The sequence below is a fragment of the Ascaphus truei genome, chromosome 10 (genome assembly GCF_040206685.1).
Source record: "Ascaphus truei isolate aAscTru1 chromosome 10, aAscTru1.hap1, whole genome shotgun sequence".
Lineage (NCBI taxonomy): Eukaryota > Metazoa > Chordata > Amphibia > Anura > Ascaphidae > Ascaphus > Ascaphus truei.
In genome coordinates, this window is record NC_134492.1 from 42,436,312 (window position 1) to 42,464,203 (window position 27,892).

General features: G+C 40.0%; 1 protein-coding gene across 1 annotated transcript; it reads left to right on the plus strand.

Moving 5' to 3' along the window:
* The first annotated feature begins 10,923 nt into the window (after positions 1–10,923).
* Positions 10,924–27,814, plus strand: LOC142503332 (uncharacterized). The gene is made up of 6 exons (XM_075615484.1): positions 10,924–11,072; positions 12,043–12,088; positions 12,789–12,886; positions 24,751–24,851; positions 26,248–26,325; positions 26,691–27,814. The coding sequence occupies exons 1-6, from the start codon at positions 10,924–10,926 to the stop codon at positions 27,770–27,772; spliced, it is 1,554 nt and encodes a 517-aa protein (XP_075471599.1). The 3' UTR covers positions 27,773–27,814.
* Positions 27,815–27,892: the final 78 nt, after the last annotated feature.

Here is a 27,892-nt window from a genome sequence, read left to right on the forward strand (position 1 = left end):
TTAAGGAGCCACTCGAAGGGATTCCTGGAATTAACCCATTGTATCTACAGTATCACTGCCTATTATTTCTTGAGCCATGTGAGTTTCGGCATCATAAGAATACAAGACACATTTATCTCTTTTTTCTGGTAATATTGTATTATGTTCTGCTCGTCTCCTTTGCATCTGGTTTGATCCTGCAGTCCCCATTACACGAAGAAATTACATTCAAGAACTAGGAGTATGATTCATTTGGGGTTTGAGCAGTGTATCTTCATTTTTGACATTTATATAACTTTTCACATTTAGTCACTTATTATTATTATTTGTTGTCACCTTGGTTTGTTATTTTAAGAGCGCCTGGTGTTTTTGGTTTTTCTGTGCACCCCCTGCAGCATTGTCCTTGGGTGGTGTGGGTAGATGTATCTTGTCTCCAATAGAGGGTTAGACCAGGGATGAATCCAATTGGAGCTGTAGGGAACTGACAGGGGCTATAAGCGCAGTCTTCTCTTGATGGATAGCCAAAACCTCCACTTTTAACTAACTCAAGGCTTGGGAAAATAGTCCTAGTATTTTCCCAAGATCCATTGGTTCAGGTGTGAAAAAATTGGCTGCTGCAAACTATGACAACATGGACAGCTGGACAGCGCCATCAACCCGGCCCTTATGGTGTGTGTGTATATATCATGCATGTATGGGGGGGATGTGTATACTGTACTGTACATGATGCATGTTTGGGATGTGTGTTTTGTGTATACTGTACAGCCTACATCTGCGTCGCCCCAAAGGCGGACGTCTGAAAGGATTCCCCAAGAGCTGCTTCCCTCTGCACAGAAACAGCATGCAAAGGGTTCACATCTGAGATTGCCTGCAATGTATTTCATCTGCCCCCTGGCTTATAATAATAATACTGTGTGTGATGCATGTATGGGGTGTGTGTATACTGGATATGATGCATGTACGGTATGGGGGGGGGGGTGTATACTGTACATGATGCATGCATGGAGTGTGTGTGTGCATATATATATATATATATATATATATATATATATATATATATATATATATACAGTATATGATGTATGTATTAGGTGTGTGTATATATGGTACATGTACTGTATGGGGTATGTATATATGACACATGTATTGCTATTGAGTGCAATAAAGTGTTACTTCTGTATGTATACGGTGCATATGCTGTTTGTGTGTATGTGCATATATGTATAGCATGTACTGTGTGTGTATGTGGTGTGCATGTGTTTATATTGTGTGTTTAATAATACATGCTGCATCCATCTGGTGTGTGCTTTTGGTCTGTTATCATGTGTGGTATGTGTTTATGAAGTGTGTACATATGCATATGTTGTGTTAATTTATTGTGCATTTTCAGGTGTACGGCGTTTGCCTATTGTATGTGGTGTACATGTGTGTAACTGTAGGGTGCATGTAGTGTGCGTATAGGTATGGTGTGTGGGGCACTTGGTTCCTGGGTCAGTTGGTCGGGCTTGCACCTCTGGCTAAAATTTACCAGTCAGACCCTGCTTAAAGACGTTTATATATACAGTACAGTACAGCTGGAAACAGGAGTAAATGTGATAAAACCCTGTCTAGCTATACAGCTTTAGATACACATTTAGATTTCAAGCTGTGAGGCAGATTCATTGTGTCAGTACAACAGTTTAATAGCATCACAGTAGTCATGCTTTGACCTGCCTCTCCCTCTGCTGGCCAAGAATGGTGCCGTTCTTACAGTACATTACATTTTTCGTACTAAACAGTAAACGCTCATAGAACGCTCATAGTCATCATTAAAATGAAACGTGGTACTTCATCAAAACACAAGTTCTCTCACTAAACTAGTAGGGGGGAGAGAAATAGAAATAATCGAATTGCGTGTAAGAGCACGTTGTATAGCAGGGGGGAAGAATAGAGCCTGGTAGAAATACTTTAGAGAGTGAAAGGAGCGAGGTTAATTGTACTAGGCTTCTGCAGACCCATATTTACGCAAATGCCTACTAGGCACAGGTCTAGGGGAGCAAAACCTGGCTGGCAGCAAATTTAGGGGGGGGGGGGTGCTGTGGTTATAGAGGCCCCACTCTCTTCTCCTGGGCTCATGAAATGGTAATATAATGTAACAATAAATGTTCAATCCAGAAAAACATTTTCTTTTAGCAATTTAGTAGATTGCTTGCCCCATGCATTGGACCCCAAGCATTTGATATAAATATTTTCTTGTAAAGGGTACAGCATTATAAGCACAGCATGAGGACATGGGACAGCTTTTGATGGAATATTCTTTGCTGGCTGCAATATATTTTAATGGACTAACTCATTAGTTGTTTATATATGTATTTCTACATGTGTCTGGACATTTGAATAGCTGCTCTTACAGATCCACCTGCCCTAAAGGCGCATTATTGATCAGTGATCTTGAAGCTTGCAGCTCTTTCGCAGTTAAATGGGTTACAATCACAGGCGCCAAGAGCAACTTTCCTTGGGAGTCAAGAGTGTTATGAGTGTTACACGTTTCCTTCCCAGATTTAAATCTGCTCCACACCTCCTTCTAACACGCAAGAAAACGCTTTGTGGAAAGCGTTCCATAAAACAGCCGTGAACACTTACAAGAAGGAAGGAAATCGAGAGCCCTGATGAGGAGCCCATTTCCTGCTCTCCTAGTAGACCTGATGTCTGCAGCCAACCACATATAAAAAAAAAAGCATGGGCAATGCAAATTCATAACTACCCAGAAGAATAAAATTAGCCTGTTTGTTTTGGCCGAGTTCATTGCTTCTGTCATTAACACGATGGAGTCTTCACTAGGCATATGCCACATCCAAAGACTAAAAATAACTTCTCAATCAGTACGCCCTTAATTTCCCAGCAAACTAAATACAACAATCTTTTTTCTGACCTTGTTTGTTTGATCTTTGTAAAGAAAACTAACAGACTAACATGTTGTTGGCATAACGAATGGGCCCAACTTGCAGATCCCTCTGAACAATCCTTTTGTGGCTGTATACAGAGATTATTTTGTATCCAGCAGCTCTGTATCTGCAAGTGTTGTGTTACATTTAATGAGATGGTAATATAGCTACCATTTGCTTTCTAAGAAAATTGTGATTTTGCTGCCCAGTAAATAATTTCATATTAAATGCTATGTATAGAGAAAGTAAACAAAGTGCGGGACACAATCTCTACAAACCGGCTTTTGCTCTAAAACCATATGCACCATTTAGTGTGACTGCATTTATTTGTTGCTGTAGTTTTTATTGAACATCAGTGTGCCATATTGGATGAGTAATATAAAGCAATAGGGATACAGTAGTTATGAGAGAGTTACAGTACTACAGTCCTATTATAGTGGAATGGATCCATTTCTTACTTTTCATCATTTTCCCCCTGCTAAATTGGAGCTGGCAAAGCTGTATGTAACTAAGAAACTTGCAACAAATGTATGCCTATTTTTTAGCCAATTGTAGAAAATAGAGTGTGTCATAAATGTAAGGATACAGTACATGGAGATATGACGCTATTGAACATGGTTTGTTACATACGTCTATATTCACATTTTGCTTGTTAGTGGATCAACGGCCATCACACTTTAGTGAGTACACCCTACAGAAATGCTACATTTTAGGGGTTGTTTGTTTCACCTTTATTGCACTCACTTATATTTTTAAGACCGAACAAAAGTAAGGTGGAAGTGACACCTTTTAATAGCTAACTAGTGGTTACAAAAGTGCAAGCATTTAGAGCTACTAACTACTAAGGTGCCTTCATCAGAAAGAGTTTATTTATTTTTTTGTAAAAATGTAGGGTAGCAATAAAGAGATTATTAGATTTTATTGCCATTACCTTCATCCATTATTTTGATTCAAAGCTCACGAATGAGTTAGCGATGAGCTGTAAAAACACATTTGAAAATAAGTAACACCTGAATGCAAAAATGAAGAGGAATAACAATTCTGGGGACGAATCTATATATCAACTTATTTAATGTGCTTGATTGTACAAAGGTCCAACATTTCGGTCCTTATCCTAGGACTTTTCTCAAGGTAACAAAGTAAATTTAAAAAAAGTATCATAAATGTCTTATAAACACTCTATAACGGCACTCCATTTGCCACAAACGTCACAACATCATATGTAATTATATTATTGTGTGATCTTATATTACCATACTTAGGAAACATATGATTAGAGACGTGCACATTTTTTTAGCTTAAGCCGAGAATCGGGAGAAATCTGTCTTTGTTTTTCCACAAACAAATTTGGGAAAATGGCAAACAAATATTCACTAAGTATTAAAGGTCAAGGAGCACGGTCACCTAGCTCTTTATATATCGCCCTTCCTGTGAAATTCTGTCAGCAGTTGTGAAATGTAGCTGTAATCTGGTGCAAATGTTGTGTCTATTTTTGGGCATTCTTGAATTTTGACAAACACATGTACATTTAAGAGAGAACCATGGAAAATGTTGCAAAGTAAATTGAAAGCCTTACGCAAATCTCTAATATTGTCATTGAATTTATACTAACAATTATATGTACAACCAAATAAAATAAATCAACTACACAGTGCACTCATCCTATAATCAATAAAGCTCAATCCTAAATTGTTTGTGTTCACTCTGTCATGTAAGTTATTTGTTGTTAACACTGTGTTGATAAATGATGTATATACTTACGTTATAATATAATAATAAAGTTAAATGATGCAAACAAAAATAATATATATATATATCATTACTACTGTTACAAATAATCTATGCCTCGAGTTTCCTGGCTAGCTGCGCTCATCTACAAAAATGGAGAAGAGGACGGGGAGGGTTTAGTTGTACCAGCATTGCTTGGTTACCTCAATAACATCTCTGAAAACTAATTAAAAGCAATGGCGGTAGACAGGGCCGGTTCAAGTTTATTTGGTACCAAACCAAACCCCCTCTGCCAAACAAATGTTCTGAAAAAAATTTGGAATGTCATGTATGTTGGATGGACTTGTCCCGTCCCGAAACAATCCTCTCTCGGCCCCCCTCCCGATTCTTTCCCTTACCCCCTTTTCATCCTCTCTCCTCCTCTTCATCCTCGCTCACCCCACCTCATCCTCACAACCTCTTAATCCTATATCCCCCCCCCGTCATCCTCTCTCAACCGCTCTTCATCCTCTTGCACCACCCCCTAAGTTAAAATTCCTTACATGGCTGTGGAGTTTCTCCCTGGCACTGGAAGTTCTCACTTTCTTTCAGATCGCTGAGGTTATAGCGTTGGAGTGTCCTATGTCCTCATCTGCAGTGCACGCTTCCACCACTCTGCAACTGATCCTGGCCTTCTAGAGTCGAGCTGCCGCCGTCACCAACCTCACCCGCTGCCGCCTCCAAATTGTGCCACCATAGGCCGCCTAGTGGTTGCACCGGCCCTGCCTCTTCACCAGCTTCTTCCCACATGCTCCCCTCCTCACCTGATTCTCCCCCCACATACTCCCCTCTTCACCAGCTTCTCTCCGCACATACTCCCCTCCTCACCAGCTTCTACCCCTACATGCTGCCTTCCTCAGCAACTTCTTCCCCCCACATGTTCCCCTCCTCTCCAGCTTCTCACCCACATATTCTCCCAGCTCTCCAGATTCTCCCCCACGTTCCCCCTTCACCTCTTGCCCCCCAGTATTTTTTTTAATTGGGTCAATATTACATTAGTTTTCAGACTATGGATGATGTCATTATGCTGTACAATCTTTCTCCATGTTCATTAAAATATATATATATATATTTCTACTATAGAAGCATCAGCAATAAATCTAAACACAAGGAATAGGGATACCAAAATATTAATATAGACTAGGCAAAAACAGATGCCGCACTCTCAGTCCTATCGGGCCTGATGGGAAGGCACTAACATGTGGCAGCCACCTCCTTGCTACCCCCTCTTTCTGAATCACAGTGTCAAATGACGCCGCTGACATCACATGGCAACGTGACATTGCGCCGTTAAATGACGTCATGACGTTGCGTTAGCACGGCAACGCGACACCGTCCAACATCACGTTGGTGCGGCGTCATTCGACACTGCGATTCGGATGGAGGAAGGCGGCAGCGGCATGTAAGTACGTAGGGGGCGTCGGATCTTGAAATCCGCTGCTGATGGTTCCTTTTAAACCGCTCTAACTTTTCCATTTGTGCTCCTATTTATGTAACTCTTTGAACCAGAATATTTTTTCAATCCTAGAGAATATTAAAAAAATACCCTCACAATACAATTTAACTATATAAAAAAGGAGATTACATTTAGAGCTCCGAGTACAGGATTGCGAGTATAAAAATAACGGCTGTATCTTATTTTTCCACTATTATTATATATATTATATATATACATTATTTTGATTCAAAGCTCACGAATGAGTTAGCGATGAGCTGTAAACACACATTTGAAAATAAGTAACACCTGAATGCAAAAATGAAGAGGAATAACAATTCTGGGGACGAATCTATATATCAACTTATTTAATGTGCTTGATTGTACAAAGGTCCAACATTTCGGTCCTTATCCTAGGACTTTTCTCAAGGTAACAAAAGTAAATTTAAAAAAAGTATCATAAATGTCTTATAACCACTCTATATCGGCACTCCAGATATAGATATATATATGTATGTATACTATTAGTATATGTAAAAACAAATTGTCAAATGCACTTCCAAAAGGACAAATTGAAACTAAAAAGCAGGGACAATGTAACGATTTTTAGTAGAGTAAGAGATAAAATATAAATGTGGTATTGCACTCAAAAATGTATCAGCTTCCAACTACCATTACCTTGGCTATGAGTATGGGCCCAGCGATCCGGCTATGCTATTATATGTACTGTACAATTGCAATGTATGGAATTACAAACTACTGAATGAACACTGTACTGTGTACATGTTTGGGTAACAATACAAAAATCCAAAAAAGGGTAAGAATTTTTTATATATATAAAGTGTGCATTTATATTTTTTAATAAGTACCTAACATCAGCAAATCTTCAGATCTTATTAAAATATATTAATGTTGCCAACAGCAAATGGGTATGCTAAAACAGAGCAGGTTTGCTGTAACTTAGATGCAGTAGGTTTATTACCATTGGTGTAGCTCTCATAACACGCTAATTATTGATTAAAGGAAAGTATAACGCAAATTACAGAACCAGGTGGTGTGCCACAGTTTAATCTGGTCTATAGACAACATGAAATTTGCACATTAATAATATTTGCTAGGAACCGCTTCATTAGGATGTAATTATTGGCATTAGACCATCTTGTGTGTTGACTTCGAGGTTCTACCATACATATGGCACATAGGGTTGTCACCTGTCTCTAAACGATTTGAACAGGCTGAGCACATCCAATTTGTTACACTGGGATGTGAAATATGGGGTGAGACAGGAGCTGCCTTTTGGAAGTATCAGCCAGTTTATGGCTTTTAACCATTATTATTATCGTTTATTTGTAAAGCGTTAACATATTCTGCTGCGCGGTACAATGGCTTACAGAGTTATTCAAATTATATCAACATAATGACATACCAAAAAATGATAAACAAATGCAAACAGATACGGGTAAGGAGGGCCCTGCTCGTGAGAATTTACAATCCAACCCCATTTAATTAAAAAAAAACAGTCTGTCTGGAACTGGTTTAAATTGCAGGAATAACCCTGGATAAGGTGATAACACTTGTGAGTTCTCCAAGGGCTATTCTCTACCCCACTCTTTATTTATTTATTTATAAAATATTTTACCAGGAAGTATTACATTGAGAGTTACCTCTCGTTTTCAAGTATGTCCTGGGCACAGAGTTAAGACAAATAATATATGTTTACAAATACAGTTACATAATGAGCAGGGTATACATTATATACAAGACATTGCGTGCACAGTTAAAGATAATTTGTATTATGGGCGTATGAAACAGTTACAGACCACATTAAAATGTGTGACAGCCTTAGATTTGAAAGTACTTAGACTGGTGGTGGATGTAAGAGTCTCTGGTAGGTTGTTCCAGTTTTGGGGTGCACGGTAAGAGAAGGAGGAGCGGCTGGATACTTTGTTAAGCCTTGGGACCATGAACAGTCTTTTGGAGTCTGATCTCAGGTGATAGGTGCTGTATGTGGTAGGGGTGAGGAGCTTGTTCAGGTAGCTGGGTAGCTTGCCCATAAAGAATTTGAAGGCAAGACAGGAAAGGTGAACTTTGCACCTAGACTCGAGTGATGACCAATCTAGTTCTTTGAGCATTTCGCAGTGATGTGTGTTAAAGTTGCATTGGAGAACAAAACGACAAATTGAGTTGTAGAGGGTGTTAAGTTTGCTAAGGTGATTTGAGGTGCCGAGCCATATACTATGTCACCATAGTCAATAATTGGCATTAGCATCTGCTGTGCAATACGCTTTCTGACCAGGAGACTTAGGGAGGATTTGTTCCTGTAAAGTATCCCTAGTTTGGCATAGGTCTTGGTTGTCAGGGTATTAATGTGCATCCCGAATGTTAAGTGGGAGTCAAACCATATGCCCAGGTATTTAAAACTAGTAACAGGAGTTAGGGTGGTGTTAGTGTTGGTTGTAATCTGGAGCTCAGTCGCTGGAAGCTTTAAAAATTTAGTCTTGGTCCCAAACACCATTGTTACAGTCTTGTCAGTGTTTAAAAACAGTTTGTTTTGGGAAATCCAGTTTTCGAGTCTCAAAAGTCAGACTGAAGTATGTGTTGAAGGTCAGAGAGGCTATGGCTGTGTGCATATAGGATTGTGTCATCTGCATACATGTGTATTGAGGCTTCCTGACAAGCTGTGGGAAGATCATTGATGAACAGTCTTTAGCAAATACATAGACAGTTATGAAGTCTGCCAGTTGGTGCTGAGATTGACACCCCAGAGAGATAATAGTTACTACTTCCTGTTTGTTTCCATCAAAAGAAAGGTTACGGAAATTATATATCCAGGTTGGGAGTGCTGGAAAACATGCTTTGTTCTGTGAGTTTGTTCCCGTATGCAGCAGAAAATGCAGGCTTTTCCCGTCTACAAATAATACGATGGAAATTATTCTCTCATGAGAATTCTAGACTTTTGTTTGTCGGATCTCCTTTATTAGCTTGGACACCAAGGGGGTATCCAATGTTCTTCAAAGGAATCTGCAGGAGACGGATATGGGATGACTACTTTCTCAGCATAATTAAAAAATAGCTATATATTTGTAATTAAACTACAATGTAATGTACATAAAATACAAAGGAACAAAAATACTTGCCTTAAATACATTGATAATAGATTAGACTCAAGGCAAAGGGAGATACATTGACTTGCCCAGACAACAATGAACTAACACTGGTTCTAGAGCCAGAATGCTTCTTGGTCGCTTTTCCATTTGCTTACTCTGAATTTAACACATTTAATTCCAATGGGCCCTTCTTGCATTTCAAAAGGAGATTAGAGATATTCAGAATACAGAAGCACTGTACAGTTGCACTAACTGAGAAACACTCTATACTATAGTCTTCCAATAGCAGTGCCCCCTGCTAGTCCATAATCAAAGAAGTACTTTAAGTATTGTAGCTCTGTAGAAGGACAAGTGAACTTCCCTGCTTAGAACCAGGTGCCAATTTTGGATCAGAGAGCAACATACAACTTGCTGAAAAGAGATTATTTATTCACAAAATGTGTGCAATATTACTACATTTTCAGAAACTTTATGTCTGATTTGGTGTGTGTATAGGGGTCATTATTAAAGAAGCAAAGGAGGGAGAACGAGTAGGTATTAAACCTTTTATTGGGCCGACAGATAGTAGATGCTACAAGCTTTTGGACCACATGCAGTTCTTCATCAGGTCTGGCAGAAATACAGAAATCTAAGTATATATAGTAATATAGGGAGATGGTATCAGTGGAAATTTGGAGGATGTTAAATATTATGATAGGGTGAAGGCTGGCAGGCTAGACTAAAAACTAAGAGGAGGCTTAAAAGGCTATTCTATTGTTGTCTAATTGGCACTTACAGTAAGAGAAACAGGAGACACATGAGTGAGAACCTGATGGCAAGCATATATATACATATATATTAAAATTATTACTTTATGACGCCATGGAGCGTGCGCTCTCTTCTTTCTCTTTTTAAATTTGTTTCTGGATGTGGTTTCGTCCCCTTGAGAGCTGCCAGAGTCTCCTGTAGCGTAAGATCTATTGGGACTGGGTTATCGAAAATCTATATTTCATCTGAATTAACACTTTGAACCTTGGGACAGTATCTTGGATTTATCATTTTTCTACAATATTTTGGGTTATTATGTGTTTTTGTTCACTAATATTGATATTAATTATATATATTGTTCTGTTATCATTATTAATATACTATTGCACTTCTGCACTACTTCTTTGGGCACATATTTTCTCACTATCTCACATCTACGTTGGTTTATCAAACTTTGATGCTATCAGCACTTTATTCCATATAGAATTATGTCTACTGCTACTACCCCAGCTTCTTTCAAGGTTTCCATTGTAATTCCATCTCCACAGGGCTCCTTCCCAATCTTCGTGGATTTTTTTTGCCTTTGCCACTTCCTTGTGGAGGATGGTACATAATTGGTGGTTTCTCCTCGCTCTTCATCTGCTGGAATGTGCCCTGTGATATGAGCTACTGTATAATTGAAGGTAGAAATCCTCAACTCTCTTTATGATACATGTACATTTCTTTTTGTTGCTCCACCGTCTTGTTAAAGTGCAGTGTTTTGCTTCTTTCGAATCAAAAATTGCTGCTGCATCTTTCTTTAATCTTTTATCTTCAATTGTCTTCTTCACCATATCACTGTTACATTTTCTTACATCTTTAGTAATACTAGAAGGACACAGAGGGGCTGCACTACCCCCAACAGAGTGTAAAATGGCCCCAACCAGAGTAAATAAGGTGGGGCGCACCTATGGGAGCAGGGACAATGAAGCAAACAAGAAAGAAGGCTAACAGGCTAGGCAAGGAAACTCCCACTAAAGACAAGGGCACTCAGGGGCAAAGTGAAAATATCAATGTATATTTATTGGACACAACTATGGACACAAAGAATATGAAAACAATTCAAAGCAGCAGGTAAAGCACACAAAATAATGTGCATAGAGACATAACCTCATATGAATGAATGAGGAAAACGTGGAGATCATTCAATACAAGGGGCAATAACAGTGATCCCCTCATGATAAATCTGAATGTGTACCCGGGAACAAAAGTTGACATTTTGTGGAAAGCAGAGGGTACCTACACTGGGGAAGAGCGAAAAGGCAGCAGACTAACAAAGTTAGTGGCACTTGAGGTGATACAAAAACCTACTATAACAGCAGCAACTATAACCAACTGCACCGTAAATACAGCAGAGTACAGACACATTAACATAAAGGAAGGGAAAACTGACAAGCATTAATGACACAGGTTAGCCTTTCTCAAGGTTAAATAGACATGAGAACATCATTGTCCTGGAACAGGATTGTTTATTTCTGTGTATTTTTTCTGCTCTCAGGCTGCCAGTTCTCCCCAGCTAAGTAGCATCTTTTCCCTGTTCCAAGCAGCCAGTGCTCCTGTGTATATTGCAACGTAGTTGTTACAAATAATACCCTTTACACAAGCCACTAGTCAGTTGCCCTGGCAACTTCCCAAAACTCATAGTTTGAGATTGGTTTAGCCCTCTCCCTCTGCCCTTCTTTGGTATTGTTATGTCCCTTGGCTTGTTCCTGTCTGGAAAGGAAAGTGTGCTAAGACACATCTTCCGCTGCTCCCTCAGAAAGGGATTCCTTTGTACCTTCCCCTCAGAGAAGCACATACCCCGATAACATAGCACCTTCATCTCACAAGGCCAATTCTCCTCGCAAGAGACATTTCCTATCATAATCTACATACAAGTACATTTATATTTCTGTTAACTTCACTCAATAAAGTTGAAGAAAATAGGACTTTGTGTGCTTTAAAAGGGGACGGGTTTAAACTACATGGGCTTACTCTCATATGCCACAAATGAGCCAGGGTCCAAAAAAAGCATGGTGAATTTTTTTTCCCTGTTTGCTGAAAGATGGCAGCGAGCCGAAATCTGCAAAACCAGTCAAACTGTGATTAAGGTATGATAAGGCAAACGTTCTTTCCAAAGCGTTTGCTAAAGTAGAGATGTGCCTCTCTCAGTATTGTGGTGGCTGTCCGTGTGGTAGTCAAATTGCGATGGTCTCCACAGATGAGATGCCTTCTGATGACGTCACCCAATTCACATTTAGACAGAGGGCTTTGTCAGGGGCATGTCTGATGTTCCATCGTGCTTGTGTTAAGTAGTCTCATGCAGTGGTTTCAGGAACAGGTGGAAGGAGAAGAAATAAAGATGTAAAAAAAACATATACAGAGGTTACCCCCCGGATACAGACACTCTCACCCCTCCCCCTTAGATCACACACACCCCCCACCCCAATACCCGGATACAGACACCCCAATTTGCCCCCCTCCTTCTGGTTGCCGCCGCCAAGCCCTGGCTCTCTCCACCTGCTGCCACCACTTTCCATGCCGGGCCTGCCTCTCTCTCCCATCAGTTTGCGCCGGAAGCTGACCCTGACTTCAGGGTACACCCAGCTTCTGGCGTGCACCAACAGGAGAGAGAGGTCCTGTGTTGGAAGAGGCAGACAGCAGCTGGGGAGATCCGGGGCCCAGCGGTGGCTAGGGTTGCCAGGTGTCCGGTTTTGAACCGGACAGACCGGTAATTTGCCCCTCTGTCCGGTAAAAAATGAGAGGTAATACCGGACATATATGTGTCCAGTATTCTCGCTCTCTGAACAGGTAGCACGAGTGCTAACAGAGGCCGGGTGCAGGGTCTCCGCTTCTACCTCTGATTCAGAAGCAGGCACTGAAAGTCTCCTGAACGGCTGCAGCATCTGGTAACCTGGGCAACAGGCAGCATCATCTCCATCTTCTCCCCCCCCCCCCAAGCCAAGGAGAAAACTGACCAATTGGAGGGTTCCAGTCATTAAGGAGTGTGCACAGCTCTCCCCATATTCATGCTGGGAAATGTAGTTTCCTTCCAGCTTTACATGTGGGAGAGGAGAGAAGAGCTCCACTGTGTCCCTGTCTGCCAGGATAACCACCGGTAAGATACCAGGAGAGGGAGGGGAGAGGATGAGGGAGGAGGAGGAAGAAGAAGAGGGGTGATGGTGAGGAGGAAGGAGGGGGGTGGTGGTGAGGAAAGAGGAGGATGGGGATGGTGGTAAGGAAGGAGGGGGGTGGTGAGGAGGAAGGAGGGGGGTGAGGAGGAAGAAGGAGGGGGGTGAGGAGGAATAAGGATGGGGGTGGTGAGGAGGAGGAAGAAGGAGGAGGAGGGGGGTGGTGAGGAAGAAGGAAGGTGGTGGTGGTGGTGGTGGTGAGGAAGGAGGAGTAGGAGGAAGTGATGGTCGTGAGGAAGGAGGAGAGGAGGGGGTGAGGAAGGAGGAGGAGGGTGGTGGTGAGGAAGGAGGTGGGTGGTGGTGGTGTGAGAGGAGGATGAGGGGGGTGAGAGGATGAGGGGGGTTGCAACAATGTTGGAAATAGTATAGCTCGCCCTGTATGACTGCAGGTATCTTATTTATAAATTATCTGGCCGTTATGTCATTTTTTTCTAAATTTCAGGCCACATATGCACCAGAAGAACAAAGAAAAGACAAGGCGCACAACGCACATAGTGAAATACAGTTTAAAATGTCAGTTTTACTAAAAGTGAATAAGTTCTGCGTACATCAATAAATGTAAAAACAAGCGTTTGTTAGGTGGGGTTACCACACACGGGAACAGCAGGACTCATCAGTCTTGTGCGTTGTGCGCCTTGTCTTTTCTTTGTTCTTCTAGTTCTTGGGGTGCTGAGCCACCTCTCAAGAAGGGCTGCAGACACACTGAAAGTGAAGTTACACCTATAAGGTCACCTTTATTGTTTATACACTCATTATATATTTATATATTAATAATTCACCACTATTATCACGTTATTAGCTGCGCATTATCACTGTTTTCTATTTGTCACACGTATGCAGCAGTTTGCACTATTTCATATTCTATTTTGTAAAAAAATGCTGGATGGGCGCTCAATCCCCAAACCCACCCCAGATTTATTTTACGAAATAGAATATGAAATAGTGCTAATTGGTGCATACGTGGAGTGAAATTTAGAAAAATTACGTAATGGTCTGAGAATCTATAAATAACATACCAGAGGCCCGAAAGCTGGGCCCGGCCTCTGGTTGCCACCCTCGAGCCTTGGCTCCCCCCATCTTCAGTCTCCTTTTCCCACGCCATCCTCTCCCTCCTGTCGGTGCGTGCTGGAAGCTGGGTGCACCCAGAAGGCAGGCCTAAAGTCCATCAGGAGATGCCATTCTTTTTTTAATCAGGATGTAACCAACACTTTTACACTTTGCTTTTACTGTAATTAGGGTGGCACATTTCTAACACACACTGTAGGTATGTAGAATATTGACTGTAATAAATCCTTTTGAGACAAAGATTTACACTCAGCCTTCCTTCAGTCTGTATTGTTTGGTTGTAAGTTCTGATAAGGGTCATATTGTTTATGTTTCAGGTCCAGGAGAATGAAACTGTGCAGGAAGCACTATAATATTCAAGTATAATGCTTCCTAGATTTCCTGTAATATTATTTCATCTATTATGTTTGGAATTCGGCTTCCACTGGTCATCATTTTATGTTACTAAGCCAGGTTTAACAATAGATTAGAAGAATAGAGATGTTTGGGGCACTGGATTCAGGTATTAAAACTCTTAGTTATTCCCTCATATTCTAGGCTTAATAGATAGAGCCATTCCCTTACATAGTTACATAGTAGATGAGGTTGAAAAAAGACATGCGTCCATCAAGTTCAACCAATGCTAAATTTAGATGGCAGATACCTTATTCTATATTTGTACTTACAGCATATTGATCCAGAGGAAGGCAAACAAAAAAAAAAACAGTGAAATATCTTCTAATGATATGTCATAAGGGGAAAAATAAATTCCTTCCTGACTCCAAATGGCAATCAGATTACTCATTGGATCAACATAATTCTCATGTTACTTATTTGCTATATCCCTGTATACCTTTTCTTTCAAAAAAGATGCCCAATCATTTTTTGAACATATCTATTGTATCTGCCATCACAATCTCCATAGGTAATGAATTCCACATTTTAACTCCCCTTACTGTAAAGCAGGGGAGTTCAAACTTTTCTCCCTGCGCCCCCCTGCCGGCAGTTCCCCTCTCTCTGCCCCCCTCCCCTCCACCTCTTACCTCGGCTCCGGCGACATGACGTTGCGACGTCATTTGCCACCTCGTTGCCATGGCGACACATCTAAGAAGCTGCCGGAGCCAAGGTAAGTGAGGTTTACAGAAGCCTTCGCCGCTTCCCTGGCACTTAATTTAAGTGCTTTGGGAAGCGCATGGAGCCTCTGTAAACCCTGCACACCACGCAGTCAGTCTCTGTATTAAACCTCATCTGCCATTTACCTGCCCAAGTTTCCAGTCTATGCAAGTCCTTCTGGAGAGAAATTACATCCTGCTCTGATTCTACATTACACAATTTAGTGTCATCAGCAAAGATGGAGACTTTGCTCTCTATGCCAACCTCAAGGTCATTAATAAACAAGTTACAAAGCAGGGGTCCCAGTACCGATCCTTGAGGTACTCCACTCACAACTTTAGCCCAACCTGAAAAGTTCAATTTCTTCCAACTCTCTGTTGTCTATCCTTCAACCAGTTTTCAAACCAGGTGCAAATATTTTTACTGAGTCCTATTTGCTTTATTTTGTACATTAACCTCTTGTGTGGAACCGTAGCAAAAGCATTTGAAAAATCTAAGTAGGCCACATCAAGTGCATTACCCTGGTCTAAATTCCTATTTAAATCCTCAAAGAAACTAATAAGGTTACTAAGGCAAGACTTATCCTTCATAAATTCATGCTGACTATTACTAATAATTTTATTAATAATAATAATATATTATAATAATAATAATAATAATAATTTATTATCCCGTACTAAACCTTCAAGTAGCTTCCTCACTATTGATGTCAGGCTTACAGGTCTATAATTCCCCAGTTGTGATCTAGCTCACATTTTAAATATAGGCACCACATCTGCTTTACACCAATCTTGTGGAACTGAGCCTGTGGATATTGAGTCCTTGAATATTAAATGTAATGGTTTGGCTATTACTGAACTTAACTCCTTAAGAACTCTTGGATGTTTGTCATCGAAGCCATGTGCCTTATTTACTTTAATTTAAACATCGACCTGATTGGCTGGAACGGTTCTTAAGGTGTGGGTCTGGAGTGATAGGGAAAGTATAGTTACTATAGCTTTCAGTCTGGTGTGTACAGTAGGTGCACATGTAAGAGGGATGGTTTGTGCGCACAGACTGCATCATAAATTCTGTATTTTGTATCCAGTTATTTCAATGTGTTTTCCCATTAACATCACCTTGTTTATTCTATGTATCAGTGTTTTTTTAGGGAGTCCAATGGTTCTTTTATGCCGCTGAGATCTGGTGGCCGTCAGAATGTCAATTTGTGAAGGGTGGGATTAATGTTCTCAATGGGTTTGGCCAAGATAAAAGAAACCGGATCAAGAGGAATCTTGATCCCCAAGGTTTACCCAATTAAAGTTTTCATCATGACCCAGAATTGCTGTACTTTTGGGCAGAACCACCATGCATGTGAAAGATCGCCTGTCTGAATGCACTGTAGCCAGCATTGCTGTTTGGAAACATCAGGCTTAATCGTTTGTACATATTACAATATTTTATAGATATTCTCCTTTGTTACTGTACAGATAGATGTCTTTGATACGTGATCCCAGATATCCACCCAATCATCATTTGAAATGAAATGGGAGGTCACCTATAGAAACACACTCTTGATATAGAATAGATATTAGGCTCTTTTGATATTTCTCATTCCTACATAAATTCTCAAACGTGGTTGTATTTGGAAATTCTAGGATCAGGACAGAGAAAGAATAAAGTGTATAATTTTTAGATATTTCAATAATTCCGACTTTGGAAGGGAATATTTGGTGCATAAGGAATTTCCCTTTGGAGATTGTTACCTTTGTCCGTAATATTTGTATGTTTCCAGGCATCATAAACACTTCTATTCCAACCAGGTGGGCATGGCAGATTATCAAAAATCCGGACTAGTTTAGATGGAGTATTGATAAAAGGATATTTTGATTTGGCTGTGTTACAGATGTTTACGGTGAAGTTAATTTGTAGGAGATTCAAATTGTTCCTTCTCTAGTCAAAGAAGGGAAGGCAGAGAGATAGGTTTGACGAAAGTGGCTTGTATGTTAACACAGCAGTATAGATGAGGATCTGCGCACCAAGATATCATTTATTTGAGATGGGAGGCTAAATAATATCGTTTGATATCTGGAACTGCTAGGCATCCACCTGACTTTGGGGCCAAGAGAACTGATCTTGCCAGTCTAAGGCCTTTATCCTGCCAGATATATTGAAAGAATCTGTTTGGTACAGTAGGTCCTTTGTGTACGAATCATTCCTTTTAAATAGTACACAATGGCTTCTCATAGTGGTTATCCATCTTTAAAAACAGACGAGGATTGAGGCACCCGTGGATTTTTCTTTATATCAGGAAGGTGGTCAATGTACATTGTACAAGCTCCTTTAAATTTCATTTTCAACATTTTTTTTTCCGTATTAGCCACTGAATAACTAGTCTGCAGCTGCCTGACCTTTTATCATCAGGAAGTCATTGTGCAAAAAAGATAACCTACAGTAGGATTTCCAGGGACCAGATTAGGACCAATTGTATTCCTCTCTGGCAGAATAAAACTAACAATGCTTCTACTCCAGCTGTGTTTGTGCCAACTAATGCAGTCACTAAAGAAATCAATATTTCTACCTCCTGACATGAAATCCACATTGTTCCATGAGTGTATGTTTACATGTTTTACTCTGAGGCTTAATTTAAATTGATGTGCTATGCCTATAAATTTGCAGCTACACTCAACCATAGTAAAAAATTAAAAAAAAACTCTCATTTTTTTCCAGAGACTTAACACTTTTACATACATGTCTGTAATACAACATGAAAAACTCAAAGACACTTGACAGAGAAGGTAAAATAGAAACTTGTTAAGGAATTTCTGGCTGCTCGTGGATTTCCATTATTTGTATTTCTCCACCAGTGGGATCTACATTATGTATCAATGTTGAGAAGTGTATTTTGACACACTGCTCTGTTTTTTGGATCAGAGTTGGGGGCATACAGTATGTAAGACCAGTTTCTCACATCTGAATTTTAGACTTACGCCACTTTAAATGTGGCAGATTTGTTTGGACCAACAACAAAAAAGGGACAAGTACTGGCGCACAGAGAAGCAGAATGTGATACATCTCATTAGAATATGAGCACCATGTAACTCCTCACTGATTTTTCCTTCTGGCACTCCCAGAGTCTCAAGCAAGGGCAGATGGGGCAAAATACTAGCAAAATACTATGATATATAGGTGCAGGGTGAAAATGCCCTAGTGTTGCACCAACATTGCCTGTTTTCCCAGCAGAAAATTCAGCTGCTTTGCAAAGAATATGGGATAAAAGGGAAGCTTGTGGCGTTGTCCTTCTTTGCTGATATGCTGGCAGCCATCCTACAGTGGCCTGTTTTAAATGAGCACCAGAACTATGTTCAACATTTATATTAAATACATTATCATGGCATAATGATGTTAGTTAATGTTATGAAGAGCCACTGTTTTTAAAAAAAAAATTTTTAAGTAGTATTGAACCAGTGGAATTCTTGTCATCCTCACTTTTAACATTTTATTTTTTAAAGCCGCAACCCTCCCTCCCCCCTACTTATTTCCCTTTATTTATTTATTTTTCTCCGGGATGGGACCCAGAAGGTACCGTGGAGCTAAACCACATTATTTCCAGTTGTTCAGCTCCACGTCCCATCCCAAAAAAAAAAAAGGAGATCGGTAAGGGGGTTTGCTGCCTTACTGTAGGTAGTCATGCTTCTTTATGTTTTTGATGACATTACTGCAGAAGCTTGTTTTTGTAATCTTCTCATGGAAAATATACATTGTACTATACATGGAAGATAGTTTTGGAGGGTTGCGGGGGGGGGGGGAAGGTTGCCTTGAAATTCAATACATTTGTTCCAAATAAGTCATCTTTCTAAAAAAATAATAAAAAAGGCTCTTCCCTCATTTCTTTTTTTTTTCTACCATGACCCAGGCACCTACAAAATCCCTGAACATGAGTCAAATGTGCAGACATACATGTAATGTGTATTACCAGAAAGGAGAACATTACTCATGCTGTACTTGGATATTGGACAACATCATTTTTTTCTTTTCTGAATGTTTGCTGTCCTGTTAACTTAAACTTGGATTAGGTGACAAGTACCTTCCGATAGAATTTTGACTAGATTTGCACTTGAATCAGTTTGTTGTTTACAGTGAAAGAACTTGTGAGACCTTGAACAAATTGTGTAAGTTTTATGTATTCCAAAAAGGTGTCTCAACTTATACATTTACTGTACTTTAAATGTGTCTCTTAGCATAAATTTATCAAAGTACTTTGCTAATATCCCTGTATACATATATTTGCAAATTGGGTAGCGTCTATAAAATGACCTTGGAAGGTGCAGAGGAAACAGTTATTACAATATGATATATGCAATTGAGGGTCTCTCTACAGGTCTTTTACAGCTGATTTGAGGAGGCAAGAACCAGCCTAACAGAACTGTATCATATTTAAGATAAAGTTCACTGCACAAGTGCAACAGACATTATAGCTCTTTGACCACATGTACTGTAGCAATCACATTATTGCAAATAAACCCGACATAAGCAATGGAATCCATTCTCTTTCATGTTCTGACCAAGCTTACTACTCCCTAAACTAGCATGCTGGCTCTTGTAAAGGCTTACTAAAGTTCAAATTTAACATAGATCCCACTGGGTGGGTTAGGAAATTTTTGAGGCTCTGCAAGGTGTCCACATCCTAAACTTCCACCATTCTTTATTCCTCATTATTTGGTTGCAGTTAAACCCTTTTGTCCTTTAAAGCAGCAGTCCAAGCTGCCGTTTTTATTTTATTTGTTGCCCTTTAATATGTGCATCAATACAATCCACACAATGATAAGTAATTAGCTATATTGCCGATCGATCCGTTCTCCTGATTCAGCTCGGGGTTCACTAAATAGCGGCAGAAGATTATTCTGCACTCAGTGTTACTTTGTAAATGGTTGCTATATAAACAAAAATGTTTGTTACATTATAATACATTAAAAATGTAATTCAGAGTTGTTTTAAAAAAAATGCTAAAACCAGAGACAGAACATAAAACACAGACAAAGCTCAGTTTTAGCACATCCAGTGAGACTCATACACGGTACAGTGCCTAAATATATATGTATAAATATCTAATAAGTAAAATGGTCTTTTAGTTTGACATTTTTGGCCAAAATTGTTGTAAGCCCCTGAGCCAACGGCACGGCAGACCACATATCAGGGGTCCCTAACGCTAATGTAAATTCTTAATAACCTGTGTAATAACAGGAAGAAGGATTTATAGTAAATCTGTCAATATTAGTTGCAAAGTTCTAAGTCTGACTGAAGCTTTTATTAACCTGTACATTACCAGGAAAAGCACTCTGTATTAGAGATGTCACAGCCAAACTGCAAGCAGGCAAGTTCCCCTGAGTGGAAGATGCTATGGAGTGAGCCCATAACCATTTAAATGTGGGAGGGGGTGAGCTTCAATTAGGAAGGAGGTTGCCACCCTCCAATCAGCCATGACTAGCTGGACAAGAATTGTAAAACATACTGGATACCTAACAAGCTCCTATTAAACCCCCAAAATAACCACAACATATATATAAGCATATGAGTGTCACAGAGGAGTGCTACTGAGCATGGCAATATATATTAAAACCAGAGACAGAACATAAAACACAGACAAAGCTCAGTTTTAGCACATCCAGTGAGACTCATACACGGTACAGTGCCTAAATATATATGTATAAATATCTAATAAGTAAAATGGTCAGATTTACTATAAATCATTCTTCCTGTTATTACACAGGTTATTAAGAATTTACATTAGCGTTAGGGACCCCTGATATGTGGTCTGCCGTGCCGTTGGCTCAGGGGCTTACAACAATTTTGGCCAAAAATGTCAAACTAAAAGACCATTTTACTTATTAGATATTTATACATATATATTTAGGCACTGTACCGTGTATGAGTCTCACTGGATGTGCTAAAACTGAGCTTTGTCTGTGTTTTATGTTCTGTCTCTGGTTTTAATATATATTGCCATGCTCAGTAGCACTCCTCTGTGACACTCATATGCTTATATATATGTTGTGGTTATTTTGGGGGTTTAATAGGAGCTTGTTAGGTATCCAGTATGTTTTAAAAAAAATGCTACAAGTATTTTCTCATAGTACAGAACATATATATTATAAAAACACACACATGTAGGATATGGCTTGGTCTGCAGATTTAAAGCATGCTAAATATTATGGCCTGTAAACAAAATGGAGACAGACAATAGGAAACTTGGACCAGATCCAGGAAATCAATTTGTTTGCTAGCTGCGGAATCTTTTTGGTGTCTTTTTTGTGCTTTGTTTCATTGTTAATGTCCGCTCTGGGGTGATTCAGCTCTTATCTGTAATATCTTTAGTGGAATTTCCTTCATTTGCAAAGAAAGTTACTTAGTTGAGAAATTAATACAGGCTTAGTCACATAGCTTTGGAGCACTACTAACACTGAAACGGTCCTTTCAGGAAATGTAGACAAGAGGCCTGGCGCTGTCCAACACTCCTGTTTTATATTCTGCTAACAAGTAGGAGAAAGTATTTGGGAATTTCCCATATGTAAACTTCATGAGGCAGCATCTGTCTCAGATTTAATCAACACATTTGTAGTTGCGACTTTTTTTTTGCCTTATTTGTATCTTTTATTGAAATGGTGCCAACATATTCCAGAGAGCAGTACAATGCTGGGGTAAGGGCAAGAATAAAACATAAAATACATCATGAAACAGCACCTGATTAGTTTCCTGCTCTGAGAAGCTTACAATCTAAAAGTAATGGGGAGTAATGACACAAGAATAGGTGGAAGAATGACACTCGGCATGGTATTAACCGTAGGCTTGTCAAAAAGTGGCTGGGTTAAGCTATTTAAAGAGTTGGATTTTAAGGGAGCTTTGGAAACTGTGAACTGGAGCAAGAAATGGACCAAGTCCCCCCTGTTGTATCGGCACTTCTATTCATGATTTGACATACAATATGGTGGATTGAGGGAAGCTCTTTGACTTTTGCACTACAGCTTGTAGACAAAGGTTTGAGTAGTTGTACCTGAGGTGGCTGCTGATTTCTCTGCCAACCTGTATTTTATTTTTTGGTTCAACTTATTTACTGTTAGTACAAGTTTAATGCTTGTAAGCAACCCAGCTCACAATGCATGTATAGCTTCTTCAGGTACAGGACCACTGTCTTCCTTATTTTACATTGTACACTGCTCAAGCTTCCCTGCATTAGAAGTTTTTTCCAAGCCGTAAACATTGTTGCTTAGGTTGGACATATTTTGCACAGTATAAATGAGCATAACCTATTTTTAAATCAGAGCTACAGACTCCAAGTGCTATCTACATTTGGCACTCTGATTTTTCCTTAATATTCTGAGTAGTGAACCTAAAGAAGAGTCAGAAAAACAAATGAAGTGGCCCTGAATTATTACAAGGTCTCCAGAGCAGTGGAGAAATGTTAAGGTATGGGGAGCTTTCTAATAAAAAAAGGAAACAAGGCTTATTCTGGTCCTGTTACATTTTAATGGACCAACATACTGCATGAGTTATTTGTAGTACACCGTTTTTGAGACTACAAAAAGTATTTATTCACTACATCTGAAGACTACTTATACATTAATCAATTTGTATTTATATTATTACTCTCTTTAGCAGGGGATATTGAACTCAACCAAGGTCCTTCCATTTCAACTCTGTCCCATACCCCTGAGAATGTCCCTTTCAAATTTGAAAAATGGCTATATGTTGCCCATACAAATATCCGTAGTCTGTTATCCAAACTGGATAAACTAAAGGCATAGGGCCTCATGCAGTAAGCGTCGATTAAGTGAAATCGGCAAGTTTACCGATTAGTCATGTTAATGGCGATTTTTCCTCTCCGTATGCAGTAAGTGCCGAATACATTCAAAATGAACCCGAAAACAAATCCGCCCACTCTCACGATGATTATCCGATCACACACAGGTGTATCGGCGTGCGTGGCGGGGTGCTGATAGGTTGCCCAATCACAAATCTTGCTGAATCAGGCGAAACAAGCATGTATTGGATTGCGCGCCATATTTAAAGGCAACGTGTACTGCTAATCATTCTCTGTGTTGTTGGGAGTGAGAGAGAGAGAGACGCACAGAGCTGGCTGATTGAACATTTGCATATTGACGGAGAGACTTGTTGTGTATTGGGTGAGCTTTGTCCATTGTTGTTTTGTTTACATCTTTGTCTTGTTTTATATGTGGAAGTGTTTTGTGTGATTGGCTGTACATTAGTTGTCTGTTTTTTGTGAGTGCTGGAAGTATGCCCGCAAAGCGTGGGAAGAGTGATGCTGGTGGGAGTGGGAGTGCTACTCGTGCGAGTACGCGTCGGAGTGAACGTACTGTTCAGGGGAGTGATGTTGCTGGTGCACCGAGTGGTGTTGCTGGGAGTGGGAGTGCTGTTGCTGGGAGTGTTGTTGCTGGGAGTGGGAGTGCTGTTGCTGGGAGTGGGAGTGCTGTTGCTGTGAGTGGGAGTGCTGTTGCTGTGAGTGGGAGTGTTGTTGCTGGGAGTGGGAGTGCTGTTGCTGGGAGTGGGAGTGCTGTTGCTAGGAGTGGGAGTGCTGGTGCTAGGAGTGGGAGTGCTGGTGCTAGGAGTGGGAGTGCTGGTGCTGTGAGTGCTGCTGGTGGCGCAGTTGCTGATGGGGTGGATGGTGGTGGCGTGCTTGCTGGTGGGCAGCTTTTGGAGGCTCTTCCATTGGAAGAAGGAGAGTCCAGTCAGCACCAGCCAAGCTCTGACCCTAAACCTGCTCGGAAGAAACGTGTGGAGAAGCCACGTAATCCTCGCTTCAATGACCAGGAAAATACAGCTCTTGTCACTGGCATTCTGGAGCACTATGACAGTATATATGGACATTTACTAGGTAAGTGTACCTTTACATTTATTATTCAAATACATGTGATCCTAGGTCATCTGAGTTTTGTTCATATGCAAGTATGGGTTCAGAATATCTTTCTATGTTAATTAGTCTGGAAACACAGCTTTTTATCATGCCTTACAAGGACAACTAAACACAGGCGGTCAATTTGCCATAACTGCATACAATATGAATGCAACCTTGCTTACATGTATAGGTTTAGTAGTGAATGCTCATGTGATTCACATATTACACATAAAACAGCATGTTTGCTATCTCTTGGAACAGCTAGCAGTGTAGGAAACTGGTGCTTCTATTATTAATCATTTACCTCATATATTTTATATGTTTTTCAAGGGCGGACAAGTTCAGCAAGCAGAAAAGAAATGTGGGACACAATAGTCATTGGTGTCAATGCGTGTGGGAATCATGTGAGGGACAAGCGGAATTGTCACAAGAGATTTGATGATATTAGGTCCAAATTGAAAAAGAAAATACAACACCAACGCGTGCATGCTACTGGCACTGGAGGTGGGCCGACACCACAACGTCTCATATTAAGTCCATTGGAGGAGCTGCTTCGGGCAAAATTACTTCCCGTCGTCGTGGAAGGCTTACCTGGTGACCGTGATATAGGAATTTACCCCTCACAATTTCCACCAGGTGAGAAATATTACTGTACTAGGCGTGTCGTTGCTTACAGTTATTTTGCATAGTTACACTGCTTTTTATACTGTCTTCACAATATAAGCATACCTGCATCTATATATGTATATGTCTGATTCTGTATATATATATATCTCAAAATAGACATATATGTTGTAGTCCTACTAAAAGCAGTAACTAATATAGCACGTGCCATTGCGTGCTCATTTACATGTGAATTCCCAAAATGCATTGCTGCAGTGGAAGCAATTGATGGTGGGCGAAGATGGGGAACAACAGGGTAGTACACATGTGTAACACATGTTAATCAGAAATTATTACTAGCTACAGGTACAGAACATAAATATGTAGAATATTATTGTGTATTTTATTTAATTTACTCCGACAAACATGACATTACTGCCTATTTTAAGCATGCATCAAATATATTGCATGCAACGGCCTACAAACATCACTTGCACTAACACATCTATAGTTGTTTATGAAAAGGTCCATTTTTGCTTTAAGTCATATACAGACAGCATAATGAGGCACACGTATCATATTTTATGTCATTGTTTTCATAACTTAAAAACTGCACACGACTATTTAGCTCATCTACCATTGTGTTAAAGCAGCTGCAATTAATATCTCATCACAGCATACACTTCAACAGAGGGGGTGGGGTTCAGCACACACACTAATTACAGCCTCATTTTAGGGTCAACTTAGTTCACACCATTTGCACCTGTTTCAAGTAATTTAAAGGTGTGGCTGATTAGGCTTTTTGGGGAAGGGAATACCGTTCTTACAACCTGACTAGCACAACTGAAGTTAATCACACTCATTTGAAAGCTTCACTTTAGCTACTAAATGCCCCAACAACTCATTACTTATCAAAGCGTACGTCACACATTAGTTCACTCATATCTATAGTTGAACTACTACTATCAACGACACATTATCACACACTGCATGTGTTGTCTTGTTGAGTCACAGCCACATTCAGGTGTGCCACATCTTATATTAATGTACCACACATATCCTCTACCAAAAACAACACTTTTTGCAATATGACCACCTTCATGATAAACATTGTGAATGGTCATCTCATGATAGTTATGTACATTATGATACTGATATCACTACACAACATATGATTTTTATGTTCAAATTTTATCTATTTATCCTCACGCATTACTGCAGAAACATAGTATGTTTTATGTTAGGGAACTCAAAAGTTCTAAGTACACAGGCATGTACATTGTTATTACAACTATTTATGTTCACTTTCACACACATTTTGGGTTAAGGAAATGATGCTGTTAGGTACTCATAAATACAGAACATACAATAACTGTTTGTTCAATATTTACACATGTAAATGTAAAACTTATGTTATTGTTATATATAGTTGCCCCTGAAGGACATGTGTCACCTGAGACTGAACAAGTGTCTTCACCTGGGTCAGCCAGCTCAACACACCTAGAAGGTGAGTGTATCAGTTGGTGGCCATATAATATGTGCTCTTCTATATGTTATGTTGTCATGTTCATTATTTGTTTTGCACATCTTCTTTAAATAGGATTACTTAGTGTCAGTGAAAATGAAGTGTAAGGCAACTTGTATTATGTTAGTGATGTTAACTATCATGTAGGAGTTGTGAGTTTACAGCAAGTTTTCATTCACTCATATTTCATACTGAGTCCAAACATTATTCTTAAGTCAAGGTAGTTTTTAATGTGAGGTTATAAAACGTTTGGAAACATGTTAGTTGTTACTTATGACACAGTACAATTACATAGTAACACAGCAGAGATTAACATGCCATTTAATAATGTGTACATTTTTTTGTAGAACATGATGAAGAGGATTTTGATGATGATGATGATGATGATGATGATGATGATGATGATGATGCCGCCGCCGCCGCCATAGACACACAAATACAAGCAAGTGACCATGAAGAGGTTCCAATTGAAACTGTTTTACCGCCAAAACGTCCAGCAAATACCACATATGATGCAATTGTAGCTTCTGAGGGAAAAATTGTGGAAGCAGAAAATCGTCGCCATTCTGACCTGATGACAGTGCTGGAAAGGATGATTGCACTGCAGGAAGAAACAGTTTCACAATTGGCACATCTCCACAGAGTCTTCATTGAAGTGCCTAAACAGTTGCAAAAAATCAACACCTCATTCGAAGCATTAGTTGTTCAGCAAACACAAGCTAATTACTGGAGAATGACTAATGTACCACAATTCAACACCTCCCAGCCAGGATCTGTTCATGCAGGTCAGTTTTCACCACATTCATCTGATATTCATTCACCAGGCCCAAATGTTACCGGTCAAGTAGCAGACATTGCTGTGCAGGTTCCTGATGACATCCTACCGCTGCCATCTGTACAAATTCAGCAGCAGACACCTACAAAGGAGGCGACAAAAACAAAACAAGACACACATGAAACAGACCAACCATCACTTGTGCAGTGTCTACCAACTTGCTCACATGTGTCAGTGGGCACAAGCCCTGTCCGTGAACAGTCACTACCCAAAAGCCCTGTAGGTGAGTCACTGGCCAAAAGCCCTGTAGGTGAATCGCTGCCCAAAAGCCCTGTAGGTGAATCGCTGCCCAAAAGCCCTGTAGGTGAATCGCTGCCCAAAAGCCCTGTAGGTGAATCACTGCCCAAAAGCCCTGTAGGTGAGTCACTGGCCACAAGCCCTGTAGGTGAGTCACTGGCCACAAGCCCCGTAGGTGAACAGTCACTGCCCAAAAGCCCTGTAGGTGAGTCACTGGCCACAAGCCCTGCCCGTGAAGTGCCAGAGGCCACTCAAAGTGGCTCTGTTGTGCCTAAAGTTGGTGGCAAAAGAAAAAGGAAAATTCAAGAGACAACAAGCAGGCCTGTTACTCGCTCGCAAAAGGAACAAAAAAAATAAATGTTATAATTCAGAAAATGTGTCTTTGGCCTTGTTTTGTTGACTTCAGATTATCTAATTACTATTGTATGTATGCTGAAGACTGTGTTGTTTCCAAACTTTCAATTATGTTCTTGTACA